Consider the following 23,675-nt stretch of genomic DNA (forward strand, 5'->3'; position numbering starts at 1 on the left):
CAATAAACCCTTGCTCGTCTTTTTCGACTACGACTGCTGCATTGGTGGCGCGGCGGCGGCAGCAGCGGAGCTGGTGGTGGCGATAGGCCATGGCTTACAAATATTCCCAGAACCAGAGCAACGACCCTGCGAATCACCATATATACCACAAGAGCAGTCCTGAACACACGGGCCCGAAAGAAATAAAACACCAACATAGAAGGGATTACCTGTTCATTTATCGTGAGATCGGGGAAGATGAACAGTTTTTTTCTCCCAATTGTCTTATTATAAAGGGTAGTATGGCAATTAAAAAATATTATAACGGCGGATTTCAATAGAAAACTAACAGAAGGGGGTCTCTGCCTCATGGTCATAGTACAAGGGGGTCTTTGTCACTGACCCCATAGTACAAGGGGGTCTTTGTAATTTACCCTAAAATTTAAAATAAAAATCATCAGTGGAATTGGAAAAAATCACAAGTGAAAAAAATCTTCAAATTTAAATAAAAAAGTGTTCAAAAGTGAGCTACCGACGAGAAGTAGAAACAAATCTCCCATTCTCCTATTCAGTTTTAGTCTTGGAAACCCCAAAATACAAAAGACAAACTAAGAAGGAAAAAGCTAATGAGCAAACTAATTTGTGTCCAAGAATCCTTTGCAAGACCCTAATCCTAACTCGTTTTGGCAAGTTGTCAAAATTTCAGTGGGTTCGAAGAAAAAATTCCTTCAAGTCCAAACACACTGGATCCAGAGTGGAATCCCTTACATCCATCGTCTTTAAGGCCTTGTTCGTACTTCGATAAGTTACTCAGGTAATTGTTTTCCATGAAAAATTTGCCCGGGTAAGTACATTTACCCATGTTCTTTTATTTCTTGTGTAAATAAGGCTATGACCATTTTATCCAAAAAATCCATTATTACAAGGGGCATTTTTATCCCTTTCAAGTGTTGGCAACTTTCCCCCAAGGTGGGAAAGTTATTTACCCACCTAGGAGATGGAAAATAAACTTTCCCTGGTCCCCACATAAATCTGAAAAAAGGACATGAGATTTTTTACAAATGGGAATCAAAATCCCTTATTTACCTAGGAAATAAGTGCCCTTATTTACATAGAAAATAAAAGAACATGAATAAATGCACTTACCTGGGTAAGTCTTTCCTGAAAAACACTTACCTGGGTAAGTGCATTTACCCAGATAAGTAACTTATCGAAAAGCGAACGGGGCCTTAATGGAGGAAAACATTTCGTCAATTTTTATGAGACACTTAAGATTTTACAACCCATAAAGATGCAAATGATGTCCTATCATATGCATCCTCTTCCATAGGTGTAAAGATGTGTACAAACAACAAAATGAACAAGGGAAAAACAACTGCAGAAAAAGACATTGAATAATATAATCGACAATGTTGGAGTATGGTGCATTTTCCCTCTGATTCTTTTCTTCTTCCCAGCACAGAAAATGATAGTGGATCCAAAAGCATATGGCCATACGGTCCAAAATAGGGAACATGGTATGCATACAGTAAAACACGACCATCGTCAGAAATGCTATAAGATTTATTTCTTATGCCCCCAAAGAACCAATTACTGTCATTGATTAATTTTTTGCCATATGAATGGTGATATTCCAATCACTAAGCTTACAAGTTCAATTAAAAAACCACGAGGACACCTAAGTATGGTACATAATAAGAACATTCAGAGGCTCTGGATGTATCATAGCTCATATGCAGGGGTTTCATAAACGTAGGAATCTTCAGAAGCTTCAGAACTTCCATAAAGAGTTTCATTTACTGTATTTTCTTCCGTTTGAACAAAACTAAGCAAGTAGTGCACCCCATTGATGACATCATATATCATCAGTCCTATCCTTCCTCCAACCCAACTGCCCAAATGGCTTCCGACAAGATAACCAAACCTCCCAAGCCTTTCTTCTCCAAGGAAACCTCCTCCATAGGTTCCAAACAAGGTTCCGGTTCCCCTGAGAAACCCCTCTGTCATGGTCCCTTCATAGTAAATGGCTTCAAAGAAGTCCCATCCTGAAGAGATAATAGGTCCAATAATACGTTTGGCTTGTCGAGTTGCCAGCTTTGCTGCCTTAGCTCCCTCTTTCTGTGCCCGCTTAGCAGCATCACTGGCACTCAGACCCTGTGTCAGTGCATCAGTCAAGGCAGTCTCGATAGCTCGATGTCTTGCTCTCTCAACGTGAGCAGCTCTTATATTGTAAAAATATAGCTTCACACCCTCCTTGATTGTACATGCCAAGGTACCAGAGCTCATATCAAAACAATTCAAGAATGTAAACTTCCCACTTTTGGATGAAGCCTCTTCCCCAACCAGCTGCCGAAATTTTTCAGCTGCAGAACAAGTTAAGCACATACGTTTTACAGATACAGAAAGAAAAAAGATTGAAACATTTAAAAGTATTGCAGAGATTAAATTATTCTACAATATGTGTTTTGATATGAACCCTCTTAATTTACAGGCATCACAGAAATCCATTTCTTCTTTAGTTGAAAAACACATTGCAAAGTGGAATGAGTCTAGTTGTCTGGGGATTCAAGTCAAACCTGAGGTTCTTGGGATTTATCAACTAGCAAATTAAAGTAGGAACACACAAATTCAGAAAGGCTGAAAAGTCACTTAATAACGAGTGACACTTCATGGTCTATCAATGTCTTAGGACATACAGCAAATTAAGCTACGCTTTTTGTATGGACACCTAAATTGTCTTAAAATGTTTATACTCTAAAGAGAGAATGTGATCAATTTTCAAAAGAACGCATGCACACACAGACACATATGACATGATCATCAAGTTAGCAAGGCATACAAGTCAAGGACTCAAAGTCACAGGCACATCCCTGTCTCTAGGCATTGCTTGGGTGAAGAATTTTAACCCCCAACCAAAACTCTAAATTTCTAGGTCAATTCTTAGTTGAATATAGATGGAAATCAGTTAAGCCATCCCCTTTGTTATGAGAATGCTCCACCCAGTTTTTTTATCGAAGCCTCAAAGCAGCATTAGCTATTTAGCACACTCCTTCCACCATCTTTCATCTGAGAAGAGGGAGTTATTTTAGATGTTCTCAACCCGTAAGATTTATGCTCTCCCCAAATTCTATATCCAGAAAAATGACCTGAAAGCAGACAAAGTTGAGAGATCATCTGGTTTTTTAATCTTAAAGCACATAGGAGCTTTTTAACCCCAACCCCCCTATGCAGACTTGCCTAGGCCAATCAGCCATCTTGTTAAGCTCTGTGGGATCCATCTTAGCCTAGTTTACATTGATGCCACTATATCCCTTGGGATCCATCATGCAACCATTGTTTGCAACACCACCCTTCTTCACAAGGCTTCTCTCTCCATGCAATACCACTTCCCAAAGAAACTTTATTCATGGCTCTTAATCTTCTAACAGCCAACTTACCCACAACCCACCTTTGGAACTCATACTCAGTCCCACTTCGCAAAATGAGATTTCTTTACCCCTACCCCTCCATTTCAAAGGAAGTCTATCTGAAAATTTCAAATCTAATTTATAAACAGATAAACTACATTAACTCCAATGCCACATTGCCACCAATGAGAGAAAAGGGCATGAGAGAAAAGCATATTGGCTAGTGATTGTGAGGCCCCAATTCTTGACTAGAGGGGACACCAAAGGCCTCTGCCCTTTCATCCCTTGGATAGATAGAGAGGGAGGGAAGGGCTTTTGGTTTTTTTTTGCATGTTGTCAAAGAGTTGAACAAGGAAAATAGATGAAAAATGCCCAATCAAATTGATCGGGTCATGTAGGAACAAGGTTCAAGTCTATATCGGTCTACTAGGATGCCTCAGCTGCATCAATCACTGCACTTCCACTTGACACCTATCGTAATGATAAATAGCTTGTCACGTCGTGACCTTTTCTTGGATTCTTAAAACTTCTGTCGCTCCATCTCCATAGGGGCAGAGAACCCGTCACTGTCTCGGCTGTGCTATCGGAAGCTTTGGGGAAATCGGAATAGGAGAGTGTGGGGTGGGCTTAAAGAGGAGATCATCCTCTCTTGGATGACATCAAAAAAAGATGGTTTCATCATAGAGGCTCATCTAATAAATTTCTCCCATAAGTTTCGCATTCACTGTTTGCATAACCCTGTTCCAAAATATCTAACTTCACTCCCAAATGGAATAGCTTCCACCGAAACAAGAACTCAAGCACCATAATTAAGGCAATCCAATGCTGCCTTTCAGCACATGCACAAATACATGCATGCATAAACAAACACCCAACATCCCAAGTTTCAAATCATTGCATAAATAAATGTTTGATTGATATTGCATTCCTCAAAACAAAGGATAGATGCATGGGGGAGATGAGTCTATTCTGTTTCTTTTTATTTTCATTGTAGCATGTGATAAATGCTCACTTTTCAACAATCTAGTTCCCATATAAAGAACCTCAAAGAATAAGGAGGAAGAAGTCCAAATCCTTTTATCTAAGAATACAACAATAGGAGGGGAGGAAGCCACACAAGGACAGAACTGGGAGAGAGGGCAACAGTAGGAGTAGGACTAGGACCCAAACTCTATGGTCTTTTTTATGAGGAAAACACCATGGAGAAGATCAAACATCAGGAATTCAGGACAGAAATCACAAATTTATAATATGATGAATCATGCATTACAATATCAACCCAACTAAGTTGTGTTTGCAACTGTATGGGGTCAACTACAAGAATCTTGTTTCACTGCTAAGCTCTGTTTAATGCCATATATCAATTGTCAAGTTATGGGCCCTTAGTTCTTTTCTCACTACTTCAACCAAATGATCAATGTCCTTTTTTGGTCTTCTTCTAGCTCTTCTAGACACTTCAACTCCACTAGTATGGGTTACTCTTACACTACTGGTCCCAAGATCGGATAAAGGAGGAAGGTTGTATCAGCTTGGCAGCTGGCATCAAAACTTTTGCCAAACTCTTATGAACATGAGTTCTATATTATGCACTGCATTCTGCATATGCATAATTCACTACTTCAACCAAATGACCAATGTCCTTTTTGGTCTGCTTCAAGCTCTTCTAGACGCTTCAATTCCACTAGTATGGGTTTCTCTTACACTGCTGGTCCCAAGATCGGATAAAGGAGGAAGGTTGTATCAGCTTGGCAGCTGGCATCAAAACTTTTACCAAACTCTTATGAACATGGATTCTATATTATGCACTGCAATATGCATATACATAATTCACTACTTCAACCAAATGACCGATGTCCTTTTTGGTCTGCTTCAAGCTCTTCTAGACGCTTCAATTCCACTAGTATGGGTTTCTCTTACACTGCTGGTCCCAAGATCGGATAAAGGAGGAAGGTTGTATCAGCTTGGCAGCTGGCATCAAAACTTTTACCAAACTCTTATGAACATGGATTCTATATTATGCACTGCAATATGCATATACATAATTCACTACTTCAACCAAATGACCGATGTCCTTTTTGGTCTGCTTCTAGCTCTTCTAGACACTTCAATTCCACTAGTATGGGTTTCTCTTACACTGCTGGTCCAAAGATCGGATAAAGGAGGAAGGTTGTATCAGCTTGGCAGCTGACATCAAAACTTTTACCAAACTCTTATGAACATGGAATCTATATTATGCACTGCAATATGCATATACATAATTCACTACTTCAACCAAATGACCGATGTCCTTTTTGGTCTGCTTCTAGCTCTTCTAGACACTTCAACTCCACTAGTATGGGTTTCACTTACACTGCTGGTCCCAGGATCAGATAAAGGAGGAAGGTTGCATCAGCTTGGCAGATGGCGTCAAAACTTTTTCCAAACTCTTATGAACATGGATTCTATATTATGCACTGCAATCTGCATTTACATAATTCATCTTCAAAGGTACAACTGAAGATAAAAAAAAAATGAAACATTAATTTTCTAGAGGGAGGGGGTATTCATCATTGTCCCCAAGTATCCTCTGTTTTATGGAATGTTATAGTTAGCAAGTAACCACACATGTATGTACTATGTAACTCTGAGTTACCACGCATGGTACTATTCTAACCCAAGATACAGGTTAAAAGCATGTATTACCATATTACCTTGCAAAACCTAATTTAGAATTGTAGTGTTGCACCTTGTTGTGTGGTAGCACCATGCAATATTGATGCTAACTTGCTAAGACAATTTTGTGGATGCAGGAAAGTGAAGTCGTGATATAATGATGTTAAAGCAAAGCCAGCTGAACTGTAACTTACAAAGCACAATACTGTGATTTGAGACTAGATGACAATCCTAGTTGGAAGGATATTGAATTTAATGCACATTATGCATTCCTGAGCCTCCACACCAATCACGTCTGTAAAGGTAAAGGACCAATATGGTGGTTGCCCTGTTTTTTGTTCTGTTTTTGAGGGTCTAAACCTTGAGAGTTGGGATTATAATGTTTTTACTATTATTGTTTAATTATTTTTTTTCTGTAGGACTTTTTTCATCTATACTAATCCTTGGATGGCCCTAAGAAGCTGTTGATGTTCATTGAATACCAATATTGGGTTTATTTGGTATTGCTACAACAAGCCCCAGTAAAAGTTACAGCATCAGGGAAAAAATGCTCAAGTCTTGAAGTCAATTAGGTTGTAAGTCTAGTTGATTGAATGGAGAAGAAATAAAACAAGTTGGGCGTCATAAGATTCCGCAGAACAATTTTCCCAATTTGTACAGGAGAGGATGACCTTGAACTAAGTATCTAGTTGGAATCTCCAGGCAGCGGAGGGTCCCCGGCCAATTTTATCAATTTAAGGAAAAAAAGTTGCAGTCCATCCGTTTGAATGAAATTTTAGAGGAGAGAGATGTACCTGTAATACTGAGAGCAACGAGGGCAGCGATAAAGAAAAGAAGCCGAACTCTCCTTCTCTGGAAATCCATGCCTTCTCAAACCCTAGAAACAGGAAGAAACTAGAAAAATCTGTAGAAACTAAAAACAAAACCATGTGGAAGAAAGAATCAAGGAACAAAGCATGAAGTCCCTCTCTCAAGTCTCAACTCAAGTCTCATCCCCTTCATTTTCCGCGATCCGAAAAGGCGGTCCCCATGAGTCAGGACCATTGTGGGCCCACCCATCTTTGCGACAAAGAAGCGCCCCCACAACGTCCGCACATCCCAGTCATGCATTGATAACATCTCCGTTATTTTTTGTAATATCATCGGAAGATGTCCTTAATACACCGCTGAAATGTGCTGTAGGACGTTGTGAGGCGCCCCTTAAGATACCGGATCTGCTCCTCACATATTGTCACGGGGGTAGTTCTACAGCGGAAGAAACCCGTGCGGCGTCCTGGTCAAGGCAGGCCAGGACAAGCCTTTCTGCGCTTAGAGGCTAAGAGTTGCCCGATGGGATGGCTCCACCAACGTCAGTAGCACTGGATCATGACCTCAAGTCCAATGGCCGGGGCACTCTCCTGGCTCAGACCGGTCCATGGGAGGCGCCGCTTACGTGCTAAAGGGGGACAACCATCATGGAAGGCGACCATGCGCCGATGAGGTGACTTGGCACCGTTGTGAAGGGTCTCCTGTATGCCGATGATGACAGGCACCTGTGTGCCCTGATGATAGGCAACCGCTTGGGCCGGAACACACCCGTGCGCTAAGGGCAACGGGATAACTCAATCAGCTTGGGCAAGGGGCTGGCGAAGTGAAGGGACATGCTTGAGCCAGGCCCGCATGCCAAGCCTCCCTTGAGTATCGGTAGCGCAGTGCCGGTCCAACACTGTCCCCATGAGCAAGTGTGCGCCCATGAGGAACCCTGGTAGCCATGCTAGCCGTTAACCAGGGCCGCCTCGCAAGGGGATGAAGGTCTAGGAGTGCCAAGGTTAGGCACCCAAGGAGGTCGACCACCCCTCCTCAAAGAGTACGTTAAGCTTCTGGTGGTCTGCCTGAAGATGACATCAGTTCTCCCAAAAATCTTACAGGCGAAAATGACGGGCATGTCCCTAATGTAATCCTGCCAAGCGTAGGCAAGGCTAAGCCTGTGCTGAACCGTAACAATATGGCGCTTCAGACGCACATTATGCATTGGAAACATCTCCCGTAATTATTAATTATGAAGCGCCCATTTGTGAGGAGCAGATCCCATCACGCCCCTTGAGGACTGATGTAACAGCACAGCAAGAGTATAGGGGGTTCGCATCTGCCCCACGTACTTGCCCCCCAAAAACGTCCCACAAAATCGGATATGCGACGTGTGCAGAACTCATTCCACGCTGTGAATGCACCTCCGTTAATTCCTCTCTTGCCCAAAAGTATTTCTTCTCCCATGCTCCTTCATTCTACTTCGAACTGAAACCTTTGGCGCCGGCCCCCTTTCGTAATCCACTCACCAGAGTTCCGTCGGCCGACGCCGACAGCCATACCGGCAGGAGGTAAGTACTCCGCAAATTTTTTTTATTTTTTATATTTTTGTTGTTTTTTGTCATTTATTTTCTAACATTCACAGATTTGAATCCTGCCGGAGGACAAGATTATATTGCTACTGCTGCACCACCAGTACCGACTTCTGATCCAGTGGTGGAGCAGAGGCAGCGGAGGGAGCGGAAGAAGAGGACGCTGCTGAAGCTGAGAGATCGACCACTGGGAACGCTTGTCAAATATGTTATAGGAGATGGAGAAAAGCACCCACCAGCAGCAACAGCAACAAACTTCTGTTGAATTTCCTTTGCAGTCGTTGCAAACCTCAGGTTCCGTTTGCCAGCCATTAATCGACGACCTCTTATTACATGTACTCTTTCCATATTTCTCTATCTAGGGAAAAGTTTTGAAATGTATGTTATCCCTCTCTCTCTCTCTCATTGTTCGGCAGTTCTTAAGCTCTTAAACAAGACTCCACAAAAATAGAAAAAACCTAAACCCAGTGGGAGCAAACAAAAAAATCGATTTTCTGAGACATCCTTTTTCTTTTTGGGAAATTTTAAACTTATTGCAAATTTTACATGCAGGCGGAAGCCCAAGAAGCTATTATTCAGAATCTTGCGAACCTATGTGATGTGGCGGAGGCTATGTGCAAGGCGTCTGATGAAGGCTTGAAGCAATCTTTCTTCGAACTTTCAATATGGGGCATCCCTGTGGCCTCATGGCCTCTCCATCCGACGAGTGATCTGTTCGAAGTAGAATAGAGTATGGGAGAAGAAACACTTTTGGGCAAAAGAGAAATTAACGGAGGTGCATTTCACGGCGTGAATGTGTTTCGCACGCGTTTCGCTTAATGCGTGTGTGTGTCATGATACGCGTTGCGTTCCAATTTTGTGGGACGTTTTCGAGGGCAAGTATGCGGGGAACCCGAGTACAGGACTCGCCACACTCACGATCGTGGGAGATGTTCTTGAGGCGCCCTCTGTGAGGACAGATCCAGTTTCTAATCAATGGGCCGTAGATATCTGTTTCCGTTTCAATTCCATAGTGGGACCAACCATGTCTATTTCTGATGGTCTGTCTGTGTGTGACGTTGTGCGTACATGGGGACCCACCTCATAAGCCCGGCCCCGAAATGGGTTGAAGCTTTTGCTAGTCTCGCGGCTCGCCATTTGGAATTAGCGGACTGCGGACGTACTACATAAATGGAAAAGGGATATTTCCGGTGATGATAACCTCGACGAGGACGGGCTCCACTCTCTTCACCTCTACCCGGACTCAGAAAATGACGATGACGGAAAAGAACCTAATGGAGATGACATCGATCGAAGATGCCGCTGCTGCTGAAGCAGAAAGCTTCGTTTTGACCTTCCCATCCCATCGGAACTCGGAACCGACTAGTCATGGTTGGTAAGCTTAAGCTCACAAATCTCTTCCATCCAACGGCGACCATTCAGATAATCAGATTCTGAATCTAGGGTTTTTTCTTCGTCTTTGAAGAGGAGGTGGATGCAACCGCTATCTGTTTCTGTTAAACCGATCGGCGATCCGATGAATCTCCAGGTTGATGGCATTGGCAAAAGGAACAGCTCAGGCGGAGCTTACAGCTACAAACTTGCTTCTTCTGCAAGATAATCCCTACCTGTGTTTCTTTCTTTTTTTTTCCCGAGATCGCAGAATGCGCAACATTGAAAAGAAATTCTCCCTCCAAGAAGATTGTTCATTATGTTTAACTTTCGGATAGCTCGGAAATAGGACATTCACAATCTCTATGAGAGTACCTTCAAAAAAAAAAAAATCTCTAAGAGGGCAAAGGAAAGGCAATTTGGACCATCTTCTTTTCCCTCTCGACGTCATTAATGGGGTGCTGATATTACAATAGAATATCTCATGGTCCTCAATAAGGATCTTCTGCACACTTCAAAACATGCTGATCTGCATTTTTTTCTAATATTGTGGATTGAGAACAGAGATCTTGCCTAGTATAGGAAGGTTAAATTGTATATTTGTTGCTACAATGTTCTTTATGTTTCATGAGCTTTTCTCTTCAGCGGTTGGGTGGGGAGCTTTCCTACTGCAGGAAGGCTGTTTGGTTTTCTGTGACGGTCTCTACACTGCATTAAATGTCAAAAAAAGGGAAGGCCAAAAGCTGGTCCTGGGGATGACTTTTTCTCCACCTGCCATTTCTAGTGACATTTTAAATTCAGAAATGAGTTGCATACTCAATCTAGCACATGCTAGTGTGGAAATTTTGTTCTAGTTCATGGCACTCATTTTCTTTAAGAAATCAACCCATGTTTTAATGCAGTATCTCAAGCATTCCTCTTTTATGATTGAGCCCTTTGGGTTTCTAGATAATCGAGTTACCTTTTAATCTTTCAATTGAGTCAAGATGGTTTGATGAGCTTCAAGATTCAATACATTTGTAAATAATACTTAAGAAACTAATATTGATTCTCAAACATCTATGTTTCCCATACAAGTCAGGATGATGCTCAAGTGTTGGATCAGATAGATGTAAAAGCCCAATTGCAGTTGCATATAGATTGACTCTCAAACAGCTATGTTTCTGATATAAGTGAGGGGATGCTCAAGTGTTGGGTCAGATAGATGTAAAGGCCCAATTGTAGCTGCATATAGATTGTATTGATTCTGGCATGTCTTTTATTCTTTATTTGATTGTTGATATTGTTGATCTCTTGACTGTTTTAGGTCAAGATATAGTACACCTTTTCATATTTCTCCTATTAATTTGCTTGCAGGTTTTATTAATCCTGATTTAGTGAATTAAATATGGTTGCTTCTAGATTCTGATAAAGTACCTGGAAACTTACACAGTCAAATTTACAATTTTTTTGGCATTTCAACCAATTTGTAAAATTTGCCTACTGTAACTTCTACTAAAGCTTTCAGTCATATTTGTTCATTTCTTTCTATTAAAATGAAATAATTTTGATGAATGATTCGTGTAGCTGACTGCATATAGTTAAGACTTAAGACAAGGCTTAGATGATGATGATAATTGTTATCCCCAACTCCCTTCTCTTTTTCAGGCTGGATTTACTCTGAATCTACTAGTTGCTAGATTGATCTTAATCATGCCAAGTTAGAGGTGACATTAGTATCTATGATAAGGATTTGCAATTCATGTGGAGAAAATAGATGTGCTTGTAAAATTAATATCTCATACTAGTAACCTGAAAAATGACATGGAACACATGAAATCTTGTTCTTTCTGATGTATATTCTTGGAGGACATATTGATATGTTGAAGTCTTTGCCTATCAAATAGCTGGGTACTTGTAAAACCTTTTCTATTAGTTTGTAAAGTAGTATGATATGTTGAAATTCGTAGAGGACATATTTATATGTTGAAGTCAAGTTATTTGTCCGTTAGTGTGTGAAGTAGTTCTTTTAAAGACAAGCTATAAAACCTTTTCTTTTCATTTTTTTTTTCAGGTGTACTCAACTCTCTCAGAACTCAGTGCAGGTCTGGTGCTAACCTTTAGTTTCCTATCATTTGATACACGACTCAAATGATTCTGATCAGTGTTGTAACTTGTAAGACTCTGACTGGACTGGATGGTTGAACCATGACCCAGTGACCTTTTCTGGTCCCGGTTAAATAACAGTTTTCACAATTTGAATGGTTTGATATCCAGTCTGAGCCTTACAATATTGGTTCTGATATTATAATGCATATATGTGGGTCCCCCTTTGTGTGGCTTTCATTGACTGGTACCTCCCTTGTAAATCTTTAGTTCATGAGGCATAATTCTGACAAGATAATTTCAATGTTGGCAATATTGCCTACCAATTCAGAGTGGTAGAAAGCCCGAGGATAGAATTGTTTAAGTTTTTATCACCCAGTGCTATCAAGTGTTACCAGATTTAGAGTTTGAAATCCAATCTGATTAAACCAGATTTGGATCCCAAAAAGTTTACCCATTTATAATCAGATCATATATGATTTCACCCCAATCTAATCTGATTAAGATCCAAGTTTGACAATATTAGTATACATATGCTTACATAAAATAAACATATGTTCATTGACAAGGTTGGTTTAAATATCATATTTTCATTGTAGGCTCATAAATTCAAATCTCATGGAATTTATATTTGGTAATTTGGTAATATTTAGTTTGATTTTAATGACTACATCACTTTAATCTGTTTTATTAATGAAAATCCAACCAAAATACAATGGATAAAATCCAATTTCAATCCAAATATTAATAGTTTCCAGCCTTGGTTTCATATCCAACTGTTTGAATTATTTCAAAGTTGAAGATATTGTATCTGATGTAGTGCGATCTAACTATTCCCAGTTGGAGGGTGATCTAGCTTCCAATCGAACAGCGAGCTAGATGAATCTGCAAGATAGTGGATCAGAGAACTCGGGGTGGCTAACCCGGCGAGGTCGCTCCGATGCTTAAGTTAGTGTACTGTGGTGCGAGCTGAATGCTTTGAGAATTTGAGAGCTTGAGAGCTAGAGAGTAGAGTGATAATGCGTACCTAGGCCCTGGAAGGGTTGTTGCTCTTATATAGCTGAGCTCCTACAGATTTCACAGAACAGTTCTGGGATCTTCGGCCTGAGGGGATGAGATTCATTTTCGCTTTAATCAAGGAGTAATGTATCAATCAATAAAATCTATCGTTTTCGCCCGATCTGGGCAGGGAGAAGATAAGGCATGCCATTATGTGGCGTGATCTCGTGAGGTTCGGAGTCTACTAGAGAAACTTTCGGAGTCGTTACGTGGCAGTTCGGGCTGTTAGCCCTGTGCTGATACCTCGGTTCTTTAGTTCCAAACTGGATTGAATGACGAGGTGACCGAACGCCCGAGCTCAAACGTAGCGAAATAGGCTTGCCAAGCTGAGCTGTTATCCCTCAGTCAGGTCGTGTCCACGTGTCCCCTTTTTGCTAGGTCGCGCCAAATCACCATTCATCAATATCATCCCTTTTTTAACGCAGATTTACCATTTATCAAGAAGGCCTATAAAAGCATCCATAAGATGCCTGTTAGGACTTGCAAAGCTCTTCAGAAATATTGTTTGTCACATAGGCAGCTTGTGCCGTAAAATATAGTGTTTGAACTTCGCATGTATTTTGTTCTGTGGGTGTTTCATCATAGGTGTTTATCAAAACGCCGCCATATCATTGCCAAATCATCATTTTTCCCATCATATTCATTCATATGTATTGATATTCACGAAAGTGGATTTTGATTTATGTGCACACTAACCGTTGGGATAAGCTTCATATTAACACTTCCCCCAACGATTAAATGTTCATTCACTATTCTGTTGATGTGGCACCTAATAGCGCCCAGTGGTGTCTAGTTGTCCATAAATATTTTTTGAAATACTTTTCTCAATTTTAAAGACAAATTAAGTACAAACATTTATTTAATCAATGGAAGCTATACCAAATACATACTTCAAGGTGTGGCAAATGGCCAAACTCATTTCTTAACATAGAATTAAGGAATGGAATGTATGATAAGGTTCAACTCCAGTGTTTGGATCATTTACATTGAAAAACAATGATACTAATAAATAAATAGACACATATTATTGACAATTGCTTCTTCTAGCAAAATAGAAGAAGTGTGGCAAAAGGGTTTGGCATGGGTTATAGCCTTATAGGTAGGAATTTCATATATGACAGCTTTAGCAAGTGTTTGGCGTTGATGTGTTGCTTCAAGCCATTTTCTGAGAAAACGGTGTTTTATCTGCTGCACCGCTTTTAAGAAAATGGCTTTTATTTATTTATTTATTTTGTTTAACATTGGTGCGATGTTTTCTAGGAAAAGGCACATGTTTTATTTGGTATCAATGCTCTATAATTGTTTTCAGCATTGGCCCACAACTCCACATATTTAATATTTTACATGATGCCAATTGATGCCATGTCATCATATTGTTGGCAGCAACAGTTACGAAAATGAGAAAACGCCAAATTTAACATTTTTTCAAACCACGCTTTTCCAAATTCTTAGGTGTGGCTGTTTTTTGGAGCAACGGTTCTAAACAGGGCTATATTTCTTGACACACCGTTTTTTTCTGATGTGGCACAGACATGGAGCCGTTTTCTGAAGCAACGGCATCGATGTCAAACATCGCCTTAATTTCAGCTCAATCCATAGCATCTGACCTTCTGGTAAAAGGCTAAGAACTCTCTTTTCTTCTGTCAGCATTTCTTAAATAATGAATACAGATTGACAAGAGCTGGCCAGCTTGGTGGAGCACATGGCCGATCAAGTCTTCACCTGGCTAAAATCAGAGCTATAAGTTGGGTTGCCCCATTTGAGGAATTTACAAGTTGCTATTTGCTTTCTGGGCGTTTGGCTTCCAGCAGCAGCTGCTAGCCTGCTATCAAGCAAACAAAGCAAAAGTTTATTCAAACACCACACCGCTTCCAAGTTCCAACTACAACGATAAACACCTCCATACATCAATTTTTATAATTGTAAATAGGGTCTCTTCTGTAGTTTTGCCCCCTATGAATGACGCTGGCGGGCGATCCATAACCCGTCAAAACTCAAAACTCTAGAAAACGGTACTTTTTCACACTTTCAGTGCCAAATTCTCATGAGATAAGCTTGCGCCGTTGGATAACTTTTTTTTCCTTGTTTTTTCTCTTTCTTTTTGTATTTTTCCTTTTGGAGTGATGTTCAGATGAGTAAACATCTATACGTGGTACTCGTAAAAATGTCGTATTGATTTGATTTTGGCCCCTTTCAGTCTGTTACTGCTAGATCTGGTAAGTGATAGTTGCACTTGTAGTTTGCGAGTGTCAACAGAAGGGAAGCAGGGGAACTAGCCAGTACTCAGTACTCGGTAGTCGGTACCCGTTTGGAGGACTCTCCGATAGTTGCTTTCGGATTTTGTCGGTGTCAAAATAAGCCAATTTCTCCATTGTTAACTGTTGAGTGATCCATCGAACAATCGAACTTTATCAAATCAAATATGGAATATGGAATATGGAATATGGATCTACCTTCGATCCGATCTAAACATTCAAGATTTGCACTTGTATGTTTTTTCCCTCTCAATCCTGTGTTCATTTCTCTCTTGCATGATGTAAATGCACATGCCGTTTGACTAGTTCTACGGCATTAAAATCTCATAAAAAATGTTTTTCATGTCATTTTATTAGATACCTGAATCTGATCCAAGTCTGATCTAAATCCCATGGGACCAAAAAAAATGGATCTAGGTATATTCAATCGGATCCTATCCGCAGCCACCATAAATAATGTTATACAGTAAAAGGGTATTATGGTTATTTAGAAAATAAAAATAAGAAGTATAGCAATATAATATTTGAACTGTAGAGCACACCCACACTCACAGTCACAGGCCATATCCAATAAAGATTGACAGACACCCTAAATGCAATGGCCGGGCGAAGGAATTTGGAATGGACTCTCAAATTAATCTGCCAGGGGGAAAATTGGGACATGGATGATGAATCATGGCCTGGGACAACCGGGTAACTCGGTAGTAGCTAGCCCCAGTAGCCAGAGTAGCCACTAGAGTTGGGGTTGGGAGCTTCTGGTTAAGGGCATTTTGGTCATTCAGCAATTATCATACGTAACGTACGTCAGTGTTTAATAAAGTATTTACTCATGCTCATGCACACATTACCATTCAGGCAATCAGGTGTGGTGGTGTATGGGTATGGCCTATGGGGGGGTATGAGGTTTGACGGTCAACTAAAAACTGTCACACTCACTCACGCACCAGCACGGCACCACGTCAAAAAGGTCCCTCTCCTCTCCTGTCCCAAGCTGCCGGGTCCGGATTGCTGGGCCAGTTGGTACACCAACGGTCCTTTCTTCGGATTCGTACACGGTACACCAAGCTCTCTCTGTCTCTGCCTCTGGCCCTTTTGAATTTTGGCTGCCCTTACACATGTATCATGTATGTAGTGGTGTGGTACTTTTGACGCCACTACCCCTGTGAAGTGTGAACTGGCCGCCGGCGGCCCACAGCACAGTCACAACCGCGCCAGCCACATATGACATACATTACATTACATAACAAGCGACAAGCGACAAGCGATGCGAACGACCCTGTTTCTGTTTGTACTTTGTGTACGTACCAGCCACCACTCACCATTACATAACAAGCGACAAGCGATGCGAACGACCCGACGGGCTGGCCCAGCCCGACCCTCAGACGGGCTTGAACATGCAAATGAGCCTGTGGGCTTAATCTCGGGTTAAAAAGCTTGGCCTGCAATAAATTCGAGCCGGGCTTGGGATTTGTCAAAGTAGCCCGATTCGATCCGACCTATTGACTAAACCCAAAAACTCAAATATCCTAAGTAACCCTTCTCATTCATCTATTTCCACATTTCCCGTTAGTCGAACTGCCCAGTGTCGAACCTCTCTTCTCTTCACATCCTCCTCACTCTCAAGTAGTCGTAGAGCCGGCGAACATTCGCCGGCGCAACAACTCCGGCAGACCGACGATGAGTCTTCTCTCTCTCTCTCTCTCTTACACACACACACACAAAAACGCAAAATCAGCACCGACGAACATAATCAACGGTGGTGAGTTCTTTCTTCTATTAAGTCAGGCTTTGGGCTCAGGCCCGGGCTTTGGGCTTTTTATTAGGGCCAGACTCGGGCCCATGTTATAGGCTCATTGGTTGGACCGGGCATACCAAAATCATGTTTATAAAGAGTAAAAGCCCGGCCCATGAAAAGTTCTACTCACCAGCTTATCTATACTATATATGCCCTATTTTGAAAGAGCTCTCTGAACTCTCCGACTTTGAGGGAGGTCGGGCCTCACTCAGCTTCAGCTCTATGCCTCTATCTATTCTAAATGGTAATGCCTAATGGTAGTAATTGGATATGGATAGGCTTGGATAGGGATGGCCGGTCCCGCTCTGCGCTGTTGCCACCATTTCCAGGGCCTTGCCAACCTGGCATGGTTAATGCAGTCATTTCATAAATAAAAGAAAAAGCACTAGGGCCTTTTTCGTAAATTACCTGCACATGTCATGTACACACATGTCACATGTAACATATTCCTTCCTTCCTTCTTTTCTTTTGCAGTTCGCACTACAGGCTACGGCCTAAAATGCTGCTTCTCTTCGTCAATCGTCACCCTACCTACTCTACCCACCTTTATTCTATAAACCCAAACGATTTATTTGGAAATTTTTTGCACTGTTTGTTTGTTTTGTTTGCTACTCTTCTCCTCCTCAACTCCTCCTAACTTCTAAAATAGTAACGGTACTACTACTACTAATATAAGGCTCTCTCCGCGCCGAGCACAAAACAACGACCAGCCAACCATATTTCCCAACTCCGGCAAAAGACTAAAAGACCAGGCCCGCTTCTCACTCACCTCAGCTGCTTTCCTTCCCGCCTAAATCGGCGATCCTATACGCTTTCCTTAATAATCGCCAAAACCATACTCCCTCTGTAATCGTCTCTGCTGCCCGCCCCCCCCCCCCCCCCTTCCTCTTTCAGACCGGGCTAGAGAAACCGAAACCGAGCCGATCCGTTACAACAGCACAGCTTGCTCTTCCTCCACCGAAGCTAGGGTTTTAATGATTCACCAATCTTTCTCAGTCTCTGCTACCTGTTCCTACTTTTCTCGCTGAAAGCTTGGGCTCGGTTATCTCTTCCCCCCCCCCCCATTGCTTTTTCATTTTTCAAGGTAAACTCTAGTGCTTTTTTATTAATCTTTTGTTTTTGTAAAGAATTCTCCTCGCTTTTCTCTCGATTTCTGGTGTGATATTCTATCTTCGATTTTCTCTACTTCTTGCTTCATTTGGTGGTTTTGGTGAAATTATCTTTGAATTTTCATTTCTTTTCAAGTGGGAATCAACTTTTTTTCTCTCATTTCAAGGAATCCCAGTTTTTTTTTTCGGTAAATATGCTTGATTTTGATTTTCGGTCCTTAAAATTGTAGATCGCGGATTTGTCTGCACATCTTCATGTTTTCGAGACATTGAAACTTGGAGTTCTAGGGGCCAAGATCTGATTAAAATGCAGGGAAAGATTTACACTACTCCTCCACCACCTCAGCTCTCTGATTCCAATAGACGGATAATCGACACAAATGGGCCGTCGAAGCGAGTCTATCAAGTCTGGAAAGGAAGCAACGTGAGCTTCCTTCCTTTGCTTCTCTCTGTCAACATCTATATAGTTTCTGAAAAATTGCATCTTTTTCTGTAGTGCTTTAATGCCTTTCCTGTCCTTTTCTTCTATTGTTGTGTTTAGCTCAGCTTGCACGAATTTCTTTGCTTTGGAATTATGTTCAAATGTTTTCTCCTCGCTGTCTTGTGGCATTTTCCTTATTTATCTTCATTTGTTTATATAAACTTGTTCACGGCATATAGGATTTGGCTCGGTGAGGAAATTCGTAGAATATCAGGAGAAAGTTTTTGATAGAATTTGCTTCCATTTTTGTCCCATAAGAATAGGTCTTGAGTTGTTATTCTCTCAGTAGCACATTGCGAGATTGTATTACAATGCCAGTTTGAGTTGTACTTTTACCTCTTCTGTTCCTTTCAAAACCTCACTCCTTAATCGACCAGACAGAGGAACAGCATCCGGTGGTCCACCCCCACATTGTTGAAATTAGATGCTCATGGTTATGACTTAAAGAATTACATAGATAATTAGTAGCAACTTGGGAATGGTGCAAGCCATCCTTTCTAGGAGCAACATATCACCCAATGCTTTACTTCAGACACTCAATCTGATGTACCGTCCTGCTATTTAGTGCGTCTAGACAAAGGGTGATTCTCTGATTGTCATTGAACGTATGTGGGATAGACAGGACGGCCCTTGGAGCTTGTGTCATCATCACATCATTCAGGCTAGAAGCTTGGCTTCCAAGGTGAACAGCCTGGTCAAATGAATCCTAAATCTGCCAATTTGATGGTTGGAAAACTTTCTAGAGTTGGTTGGGGAGGAATTCATCATATTGGGAATTGGGTTGCTGGGTTTAGTTATTTTCCCCATTTTAGTGGTTTTCCCATTGTTGTAGCCCTCTTTTGTGGCTATGGTTCCTAACCCCTCCCTATCATGAGTGGTTTTGCAATATCCTTCCTTTCCCTTCTCTTTTTAATATGGCTGCTGTTACTGGTAAAAAATTACTTTACTTGGACTTTCTTCATTATTACCTTTACCACGTTATCTTGTTAAGTGCCATGATCCTCGGTCTTCTAATAGCATCTCTTCAAATTATCCTTTCTACAGTTCTCCAATTTGCTCTTACATACCTATGCCCTCCAAAAAAAGAGAGAAAAAAAAGCTAATACCATGTTACTGCATCATTCCCAATAATTCTTCTGTTTTTTGTTAGTACACGGTGATCTAGTGGAACAAAACCATTTGGTGTTTTAGTTTTTGAAAACTAAAGATTTGGTATTGACTTGAATTCAGTTGTATAATAGTTTCAGTTTAGCATCTTGCAATGGAAAATTTGTAGTTAATCCACTGAATAATGAATCAAGGATTCTTCTGGAGCAACTGATTGCCTCTCTGATATGTTAACATATATTTCTACCTCTTAAACATTATCCATAGATCGTTCCTTTTAATGAAGATCAATTAATTGTTTACTTTGCTTCTCATTTTTGTAAAAAGGAACTGACTTGCTCTTTAAAATTTTACAGAGATTCTTCCTGGGTGGTAGGCTTATATTCGGTCCAGATGTAAGGTCACTGGCACTTACAATATTTCTAATTGTAACTCCAGTGATCCTATTTAGTGTTTTTGTTTCTCGAAGGCTTGTTAATGAGTTTCCTCACCATCTTGGCAATCTCATAGTAGCAATTTGCGTGGTTTTCACAGCATATGTGAGTTCTTCCTTTTCTCAGTTCCTATTAAATGGGGGGGGGGGTGTCTAGAGCTTCATCTCAATTTCATGGTTTATACTTCCTATGTTACAGAAAAATATGCTAATCCTAAATATATCTGAAAAAATGTTAATGCATTTTTCTTTCTATCCTTTTTTTTCTGGTTGGGTAGGAGCTTGTAAAACCTTTAGGGCAAAAAACATTCAATAAGGACATTGCATATCTTTCTGTAGTACTGAAAAATAAAATTGTAAAAAAAAAGTACGGGGCCAACAGGAGAAAATGAATCGTGAAAAATGCCCTATTTTTGCAGTGTTGGTTCAAAATTTGTTAGAAATATTAAACTAGATGAAGTTTCAGATTCTTTAATCATCATCATCATCATCATCTATGCCTTATCCCATTTCAGATTCTTTAAAATGCAAAGTAATTTAAAATACAAGAAGCTTTTCAAAATAGTAGGGGAAGAGACAGTACATGGTTTGTCATTGAGAGAATAAGAGTGAATGCAATTATTTTTCAGGTTGTCCTTTAATTTCTTGGCCAATTCTCATGAAGAAATCTGCCAATTGACTTTTTTCTTGTTCAATTATGCAGATTATTATTCTTCTCTTTCTTACTTCTGGGAGAGATCCGGGTATTATTCCTCGTAATCCTCACCCTCCAGAACCGGATGATGAAAGTGAAGTAGCCTCTACTGTATCTTCAAGCTGGACAGGAAGTCAGGGTGGGGTCCCAAGTTTGCCACCCGTAAAAGATGTCATTGTCAATGGAATGATAGTTAAGGTCAAGTACTGCCACACATGCATGTTATATCGTCCACCCCGATGCTCTCATTGCTCCATTTGCAATAACTGTGTTGAGCGTTTTGATCACCATTGCCCCTGGGTGGGGCAGTGTATCGGGAAGGTATTATCTAGTTTTCTAACTTATTCTTCATTGTGTTACCTTGAACTTTTGAGTTTTGACCTATCATTAGTTTTGGAAAAATTTAATCAGTCTGAACGTTCAAATTGGCCGTTGTCATCATAATCATTGATTGGCATTTACAAATTTAAGCATGCATTTATTCATTCAAATACATGTTATATGAAAAATCTAATGGGGCTGTACTTTTTACATGGCATACATGATTGGATTGGATTGGATCACCTGGACTGATGATAAGCTTGCATGCTATAAATCTAATGCTTATGATATTATCTATCTCATTAATTCCCTGGATAACAATTGCAGAAAAGGGGAAAGTTTTGTATGAATTGTTTCAGCCGTCCTTGCAGACTACCTTTGGAAGTAGGGCCGAGAAGCTGGTTTTAATTATTTGCAGCCATCCCCTGGGTTACAATTGTCCTCCTGCCTTTATGTGAGGCAATTTTGTGGCCTATAAAACTAGGGCCTAAAGCTGATTTTAATTACTGGAGTTCTACTGGTTATTTCTCATTTTGCCTTCGTGCCTCCAATTGGCTTCACTGATACTTCTATTGTTCTCTCCATGCAGAGAAATTACCGATTCTTTTTCATGTTTGTGTCCTCTACAACCATGCTGTGCTTTTATGTTTTTGTATTCTGCTGGGTAAACATCAAGAAGATAATGGATGCAGAATATTGTAATGTCTGGAAAGCTCTTCTGAGATCCCCACTCTCAGGGATTCTTATATTATACACATTCTTAGCTGTTTGGTTTGTTGGAGGACTAACGGCATTTCATCTCTACTTAATTTGCACCAATCAGGTTCCTTCTGCTGCTGTCAACTGTTATGCCTTACAGTTATTCATCATGTGTTTTTTACCTTTTTTTTTTCGTCATTTCTCATATGTCTATAAATTTCTTGTGCAGACAACATATGAAAACTTCCGGTATCGGTATGATAGACGGACAAACCCTTATAACCTTGGATGGGCTCGCAATATTAGGGAAATCTTATTCTCTAAAATTCCAAGTTCTAAAAACAACTTCAGGGCAAGGATAAAGGAGGACTCATCCTCTGCCTTCGCCCCCTCACTCTCATTGGGCCATGTCATGAGCCCAGAGATGCCTAAAACAAGCTTTGACATTGAGATGGGTGGGAAACGACAGGCTGTTGTTGCAGAGGAATTTGAAGACATACAGAGTCAAATAGGGAGTGTTGCTAGTTTAGAGAGATGTGGAACCCAGCCAAGACACACAAACGTAGGCGAGAAGGGCAACTGGGAGATAACGCCTGATATAAATGCGTTGGCTGCAGAGTTTGGAACTCAACAGGGCTTAAGTGATAGAGAGAAGATTCACGGGTCCCTTAAGGTATGAGGAGACAATATAGGAAGAATACCTGTTTGGTTGTTGAAACTGGCGAAGAATTACTTCTCTGGATGACTGGAACAAGATGCAGAAATTGCTGAAAAGTCGAGCTGCATATTCCCAACAAACGCACCTGCACCTAATTGTCTTCCAGAGAAAGAATTGAGGGATAGCTATTTTGTACAATAAAACTGTATGGTCAGAGTGGGGGGGTTGTGACATGTTAGTTTTGCTTGGACTAGAGATTAAATTCTGCCAAAACCGGCCCTGGATTTTACGTGGACATTGATGTTGTGTGGAATGTAAATTGTTTATGAGTGTGAGGTACTAAGGTGTTTCTTGTCAGAGGATTGGCCTCCGACAAACTGGAGAGGTCTACCTTTAGTGTATTTTATCTGAAGTGAAATTGTCTTAGTTTGTGAGGGAACTCAACTGACTGGCTCCGATGGATTAATCTCAACCTACTCTTGCTATAGTTTTTCATGTGCGATACTTTATTGAATCTCAAGTGGGGTTATTAAACGACATGAAATGATGAAGTAATATAAAACCTCCCCCTCTAACGACGCAATGTATGATCCCCGCGGCCGCGCAGGTAGTTGTATTTCACAAATAACGTCGTGGATCCTTGGGAAGAACAGGAACGAACAAGTTTTCAATCCTAAATCCTCCCCCAAACTATCGTCGCAAAAGCTTATAAATATGTCAGTGATTATGTAGATATAAAACTATCCTACGATACAATAGCTAGCGGCAACCTTAACTGGATAAAATGTCCCCCGCCCATGCCGAATTGAAAATTTACTTGATGCTTTTGCTAAACTAGATGGCAGCTGCTCCCATGGTTCACGGCTGCAAGGGCGAGGTCCTTCAAAGCTAAATGGGGGAAAATTGGAAACACTTCCATATCAGTGGCAGAAATTTGGGCTGATTTGGAAGCTCACAAATTAGCTCGTCAGTTCCCTAATACATCATTACCATAGGAGATTCTCTACTAGTTTTTAAATTTCTGCAGGGTAGCATCACCGCTCCATGGACATGTCACTCTGGCTGATGAATGCAGGAATCACTCACCATGCATCGTCAACAATCACCTACAATTACACTTGCATAGAAGGTAATTTCGCAGCGGATTGACCGTGCTCTCCCCGCTGGTTCTAATCCTTTCCTCTTGTATCTA

The 23,675-nt window shown here is 40.8% G+C and overlaps 2 protein-coding genes and 1 long non-coding RNA gene across 4 annotated transcripts; 2 read left to right on the forward strand and 1 right to left on the reverse strand.

Moving 5' to 3' along the window:
* Window positions 1-1,391: 1,391 nt before the first annotated feature.
* Window positions 1,392-7,011, reverse strand: LOC104592697 (uncharacterized). Its single transcript, XM_010252149.3, has 2 exons — window positions 6,833-7,011; window positions 1,392-2,342 (listed from the first exon to the last, which is right to left on the reverse strand). The coding sequence occupies exons 1-2, from the start codon at window positions 6,900-6,902 to the stop codon at window positions 1,702-1,704; spliced, it is 711 nt and encodes a 236-aa protein (XP_010250451.1). The 5' UTR covers window positions 6,903-7,011; the 3' UTR covers window positions 1,392-1,701.
* Window positions 7,012-8,206: 1,195 nt separating this feature from the next.
* Window positions 8,207-13,737, forward strand: LOC104592698 (uncharacterized). 2 transcript variants are annotated; one of them, XR_002022457.2, is made up of 4 exons: window positions 8,208-8,395; window positions 8,470-8,794; window positions 8,969-11,871; window positions 12,713-13,737. It is a non-coding gene; the product is annotated as an uncharacterized LOC104592698 (long non-coding RNA). The 2 variants fall into 2 exon arrangements; XR_734436.3 differs by lacking the exon at window positions 12,713-13,737 and having other exon boundaries at window positions 8,207-8,395; window positions 8,969-12,114.
* A 3,735-nt stretch (window positions 13,738-17,472) lies between these two features.
* LOC104592699 (putative protein S-acyltransferase 7) lies at window positions 17,473-22,927 on the forward strand. The gene is made up of 6 exons (XM_010252150.2): window positions 17,473-18,065; window positions 18,321-18,514; window positions 20,035-20,217; window positions 20,815-21,126; window positions 21,716-21,949; window positions 22,055-22,927. The coding sequence occupies exons 2-6, from the start codon at window positions 18,398-18,400 to the stop codon at window positions 22,502-22,504; spliced, it is 1,296 nt and encodes a 431-aa protein (XP_010250452.1). The 5' UTR covers window positions 17,473-18,065; window positions 18,321-18,397; the 3' UTR covers window positions 22,505-22,927.
* The last annotated feature ends 748 nt before the right edge of the window (window positions 22,928-23,675 follow it).

The sequence above is a fragment of the Nelumbo nucifera genome, chromosome 3 (genome assembly GCF_055504915.1).
Source record: "Nelumbo nucifera cultivar China Antique chromosome 3, China Antique-T2T, whole genome shotgun sequence".
Classification (NCBI taxonomy): Eukaryota; Viridiplantae; Streptophyta; class Magnoliopsida; order Proteales; family Nelumbonaceae; genus Nelumbo; species Nelumbo nucifera.

What these genes read in the sequence shown, in the direction of transcription:
- LOC104592697 (XM_010252149.3), bottom strand. Translation starts at nt 6,902, where the DNA reads ATGGATTTCCAGAGAAGGAGAGTTCGGCTTCTTTTCTTTATCGCTGCC. An exon ending in CGTTGCTCTCAGTATTACAG is followed by an intron (nt 2,343 to 6,832) that starts GTACATCTCTCT and finishes CTTGTTCTGCAG; the next exon opens with CTGAAAAATTTCGGCAGCTG.
- LOC104592699 (XM_010252150.2), top strand. Translation starts at nt 18,398, where the DNA reads ATGCAGGGAAAGATTTACACTACTCCTCCACCACCTCAGCTCTCTGAT. An exon ending in AAGTCTGGAAAGGAAGCAAC is followed by an intron (nt 18,515 to 20,034) that starts GTGAGCTTCCTT and finishes AAAATTTTACAG; the next exon opens with AGATTCTTCCTGGGTGGTAG. An exon ending in GCGTGGTTTTCACAGCATAT is followed by an intron (nt 20,218 to 20,814) that starts GTGAGTTCTTCC and finishes TCAATTATGCAG; the next exon opens with ATTATTATTCTTCTCTTTCT.